This window comes from Diachasma alloeum, unplaced genomic scaffold (genome assembly GCF_001412515.2).
Source record: "Diachasma alloeum isolate Michigan unplaced genomic scaffold, Dall2.0 Dall_scaffold_00269, whole genome shotgun sequence".
NCBI classification, from domain to species: Eukaryota; Metazoa; Arthropoda; class Insecta; order Hymenoptera; family Braconidae; genus Diachasma; species Diachasma alloeum.
This window is the reverse complement of record NW_021680408.1, coordinates 1,260,813-1,266,812: the sequence shown is the minus strand read 5'-3', so window position 1 is coordinate 1,266,812 and position 6,000 is coordinate 1,260,813. Positions and strand designations below refer to the sequence as shown.

At 35.8% G+C, this 6,000-nt stretch overlaps 1 protein-coding gene across 1 annotated transcript in view; it reads right to left on the bottom strand.

The window, feature by feature from the left end:
• The window catches only part of LOC107037638 (homeobox protein OTX1 B), a 74,736-nt gene extending 74,441 nt beyond the window's left edge, over window positions 1-295 (bottom strand). Inside the window, exon 1 of the mRNA XM_015256283.1 lies at window positions 283-295. Coding sequence (XP_015111769.1) covers window positions 283-295 — 13 coding nt within the window. The remainder of the gene's footprint in view (window positions 1-282) is intronic.
• Window positions 296-6,000: the final 5,705 nt, after the last annotated feature.

Genomic DNA, 6,000 nt, shown 5'->3' with positions numbered 1-6,000 from the left:
GGGGGGGGGGGTGTTGCCGTGGCGGGTGGAGGGGGGCGCTATAAAATCTTAGAACAGAATATCGGGAATGCGACGGGTGGAGGGAAACTTGGACGAGAGTGGGGAGAGCTGGAAGTACTTGATCACATCTTCGGCGCAGCCTCCACTCAGCGGACCAAAATGGCCACCATTACGTAATCCCATTGGTCGAGGCTGAAACAGCCCGTGGGCGGGGCCTGATATCGTTTCGTCCTTTCTTCATTTCGTTTCCCATTATTTCCCCCCTTCCCCCGGGCCCCTCACTGCCCTTCACCATTTTTTATTCTGCAAACGACGACTATATTCGAACCGACTCTCCCCTACCTCGTGGATCCGTTGGGATGTGGATTTGTGGAGGACCCTTCAGAGGGGCAGGAGGGGGGGGGGGTGGAAGGAAATATTGGGGCGAGATAGAGTGCGAGAAAGTGAAGCGACGTGAATAGCGGAGACTTTTTATTGGCCTCGTGCTCTTCTCTTCCATGAGGTTTTCTGCGGGATTTTTTTTCCAGGTTTTCACCAGCGTATTTCTGAGTTCTGAAGCACTGGGTGGGAAGAAGTTATAGAGGTGCATTGAATAAACCAGGTGGAAGGAAAAGTTTTGGCCGTCATGAGATTCATTAGTAGCATGTGATCACGTGTAAAAAACTTTTGTGGAGGAACTTTAGATATTTGATGCAGGGAGAAAATAAAATAGTAAAGATTACTATGTTGGAAACCGCGCATAGTAAACGTTTCCAAAGTTTTGTAAGTACTACTATGGACATGAATATCGATGGCTACTATGGAACATCGTAATGGTTACTATGGAGGATAGTAAACTGCTCAATAGTAATAGATACTATGGACATAGCAACAATTACTATGTTACATTGTAAGCTTTACTATGGCACATAGTAAGCTCTACTATGTTAACATAGTAACGCTTACTATGTAACATAGTAGAGTTTACAATGTAATATTGTAAAGCTTTTGTGGAGGAACTTTGAGAATTTGATCCACGGAGAAAATAAAATAGTATAGATTACTATGTCGGAATCCGCACATAGTAAACATTACCAAAGTTGTAAGTATTACTATGGACATGGTAATGGCAACTATGGAACATCGTAATGGCTACTATAGGGCATAGTAAGCTCCTGAATGGTAATCGGTACTATGGAAATAGCAATAATTACCATATTACATAGTAAGCTCTACTATGTTACATAGTAAACTCTACTATGTTAACGTAGTAACGCTTACTATGTAACATAGTAAAGCTTTTGGGAGGAACTTTAAGAACTTGATGCATGGAGAAGATAAAATAGTAAAGATTACTATGTCGGAATCCGCACATAGTGAACATTACCAAAGTTTTGTAAGTATTACTATGGACATGGTAATGGCAACTATGGAACATCGTAATGGCTACGATGGGGCATAGTAAGCTCCTGAATGGTAATCGGTACTATGGAAATAGCAATAATTACCATATTACATAGTAAGCTCTACTATGTTACATAGGAAACTCTACTATGTTAACGTAGTAACGCTTACTATGTAACATAGTAAAGCTTTTGGGAGGAACTTTAAGAACTTGATGCATGGAGAAAATAAAATAGTAAAGATTACTATGTCGGAATCCGCACATAGTAAACATTACCAAAGTTTTGTAAGTATTACTATGGACGTGGTAATGGCAACTATGGAACATCGTAATGGCTACTATGGGGAGAGACGTGAGAGACGGTAAGGCACCTAGTGGAAACAGTACTCGTGCGAACCGCGCGCGCCCTGTTCTAGTAGGGGATAAATTCCTGAAGATCAGTGGCATATTCCTGGAAATTAGTGATGCATCTCTGCACTGAGAGAAAAATCTGAAGTTCAATTTACAATAAGGAAATAGTTGAGGCAGTTTTGGTGAACGATACGATTTTTTTTGTATGCGGCACATAGCATTATAGTAACTTCACAAGCGTAATTTTTGTAAATCAAAATGCAGTTAAACTAACCAAAGTTCAAAAGTAACCACGACAAATCTATCGTGAGTAGAACTATAAAATAGTTGCAATGACTACATTCCATTGTAGTAATTAATTCTCCGGCCGTTGTTACCGTAACCCATGAAAAATTGTTGAGGACTTTTTGATTATAATTCGATGGTGATGGAATATAGTCAGAAGAATCATATTTTTCTCTCAGTGTGGAAATCAACACTTTTTCTTCTCTGTGAGCTTCTACCAAACTTTCGCTCAGTTTTCGGCTGCTTCCAATGAAAAATTCCGCAGCTTATCTGAGATACGTCTCCTCAAACATTGACAATCACTACTTTATCCGCTGCAAAGTCATCGTATCATCTGGAGACTACCGGCAATGTCGCAGTAACTGCCACTGCCTAGGTTTCTGCCCCGTCTACCATTTTGTATAGAGAGAACTATGCATTCACCGAGAAAGGATAAACAAATCATCTTGGTGGAAAGCTAATTTTCTATTTCTCAAAAAAAATGAATTCAAAATGCCGAAAAAATATTATTTATCATTAATAACTACAACTAATTCTTTCTATCAGTGCTGAACCTTTTCAACCGTCGATTAAACATAGCAATTCTCATAATTATAGGGTACATTTTCTCGATAATTACCATGACATGGAATGAACGAGAAGAAATCCTAGGAAATACGATAAGACAATCTGTTGTTGAAGCCCAATATCACGAAATAATTAAACCAAGTATAACTTTATTTATTTCCGATTAAAGTAAATTGCGTGGGAAAAATTTGAAAAAATTCGTACCCAGTCAGTATTATTTAAATTCCGCAAAATATTGATATTTATCAAACATTTTCTTCTTATAAATGAATAATAGAATTTGTTTGCAAAATGGTGGTTCATTTTTTAACGAAAAACGATAATCCAACCTGTCGTTGAAGCCCAACATCAGAGAATAATTACACCAAATACAACTTCATTTATTTCCGATTAAAGTAAATTGCATGGGAAAAATTTGAAAAAGTTCATACCCAGTCAGTATTATTTAAATTAAATTGCGCAAAATATTGATATTGATCAAACATTTTCTTCTTATAAATGAATAATAGAATTTGTTTGCAAAATGGTGGTTCATTTTTTATGAGGTGTCAACGAATTTCTTGATTTTTCCACATCTAATGAAAAAAAATTCAAAATGGAAATGGAAAACGGAAAATGTTGATTTTCCCATAAGACCCTGGGTTAAATCCTAATTATTAAACATTTTTTCTTTGAAAAACCAAAACGATAATCAAATCTGTCGTTGAAGCCCAAAATCACAGAATAATTACACCAAATACAACTTCTTTTTTTTCCGATTCAAGTAAATTGCGTGGAAACAATTTGAAAAAATTCGTACCCAGTCAGTATTATTTAAATTAAATTCCGCAAAATATTGATATTTATCAAACATTTTCTTCTTATAAATGAATAATAGAATTTGTTTGCAAAATAGTGGTTAATTTTTTATGTGTCAAAAAATTTCTTGATTTTTTCACATCTAATGAAAAAAATCTGTTTTTAATCTTTGATCACAATGGAATTGTTGATTTTCACATAAGACACTGGATTAAATCCTGATTTTTAAACATTTCTTCTTTGAAAAACCAAAACGATAATTAAATTGAGAAAAAAATTAGGGTTCCGAATCTAATCGAGTTTTCTGTAATTTTTTTGCGGTTTTCAATAATCTCTGAATTTACCGTAAGTGTAGAGTTACTTTAACTGGGCCATTGACGGTCCGAAAATCATGAGGAAAGACACATTTCCTCAACCGAAATTGATTCCTTCGAAAGATGCAGATCATCGTTCACAAGCTACAGGCGCCCCTGGAAATGTACCCCAACCCCCGGAAACTATTCATTAGAAGATGTTTGATATATTTCCACCGTAAAATCAACACCTACCAATAATCGCAGTGGCACTCTCCGCTATTTGCTTTTCAACACACTAAGCGCGTACTTCTGTGTTCATGGAAAACCGAACATCTGGCCCCTAATGTATACATGCATACCACAGGGTCTAAAGGGCGAAAGGTTGCAAGATTCATCGTCATAGTTGTCCGTCCGCGTATACCATGTTGAGTTGTGTGTATACCCAGAGAGAGAAACTGTGAGCCTAATCCGACGGGCGAATGTTTGACAGGATAATTTTCACGTTAGCGTGGAGGCATTATACGCTTTTATGTTTCCCTAGACGTGACGGAGCCCCCACACTGCCATTGTCGCCAATAAGCCGTATCCCACATCGTTGCTTTTGTTGAAAAATATGTGACATGGGCTAGGAAAGCAAGCGGCGGCCAGCACTGAGTTACATTCACCTTTTTGTTCCTTTTCACTCAAAAATTCATTTATGGGTGTGAATTCGGATTGCTAATTTTTTCTTTTTTTTTTATAGGAATGAATTATGATATTGATCATTTTCGAAAACCAGTAGTGGATACTGAATACAATGTTTAGAAGAAATTTTATATTGTTGACGTTATTCAATCATTAAGGGTGCCAAGTGAATTTAAAAAAAGATTCAAAAAAAATTTTTTCTTTCCCTCCATCATTGGAGAAATATGTATTCATCCATCCGACGAAATTTCAAACCCGCAACCGGAACTAGACATCGAGAAAATAAATGCGGAAAATCCTCTATTTCGCGTGACGAACCTCGAGAAAGCATGGGATCAAATGGGTACGGCGGGTTGAAATATCTCTCTTATTCATCCCGGTACCCCATTGTTTTTTGTCACCATCACATTGAACACATCATTTTCCATATCTTCAAATTTTTTCAAATTTTTCTTGAGTTCCTAGGGGGTTGAAACGTTCAATTTAATCAAAACTCCATAAGAGGCCGTGTATAAGACTGATTTTGTTTATTTAATTTCTCGATATCCATAAGTTCTAAAATTTTAAAATTGTCACCGATGTTCACCATCTGTCTAATACTATTAATTAAAAAATGGTCCAAGGAGCATTTTTATGTTAAAAACCTGAAAAAATGACGTTTTTGGTTCGAAATTTTTCTCACTTTTTTATATATCCCTTCATATATCAAAAGTCATCCAATGGCTCTTAAGACCGAGCCGAGACTTTCAAATTTCACCGCGGTCTGCCCTTAATATTGGATGTCTCACGTCATCTCTTCTCACTGTTTTGGTGCCATATATTATGAATAACAACTTCTGTGAATCAGATATACATGTTATTGCGGTTTGATTGTTTATCGGATGAAATCATAGTTTATTTGAAAAAATTCACTAGCGGATATTTTCGGGGATATTTTTGTATGCGGATATATTTTCAGCGGATAAAAATGTCACAGGATAATTTTGCCCGCGGATATTTTTTCCAGGATATTTTGACGCGGATCTTATTGTTGCGGATATTTTGACATGGAACTGCACTCGCGTTCTAATTTATAATTCGTGTTTTAAACAATGAAATGTTATCACTAAACGTCAAGTAAACAAGTTTCTATCAATTTTAGGCAACAGACATGGTCGCCAAACTTCGTATTTTTACGTTTCAGACCATTCTACATAATTTTCAATCAAAATTAGAGAATGTGAAAATAGCATGATTACAATGCCTCCATTCGGAAGCAAAAGTTGAAAAAATTGAATAGAATGAAAAATTTCAAGTGGGAAGGACAAACTACTTGACTGAATTTAATTCAATGGATTTTTTATATTTCAATTTTTTGTGGAAATTCCACTCAAAATATTGTAATGCAATGGGAAGTTTCATTCATTTTTCTTCATTTTCACTTAAGAATTAATTATGTAGATGAGAATATTTACAGCCAATTTTTATTGGATTTGTTCATATAAATCGTCAATAACAATAACAAAATTCGAAATAAATCGAAACTAATTTAATTAATTAGATTCTGTCCATTCAATTCTTTGTGGAAGTTTCACTCAAGAATTCATTATATAGATGAGACAATTTATAGCTATTTTTTGTAAGATTTTTTTCACA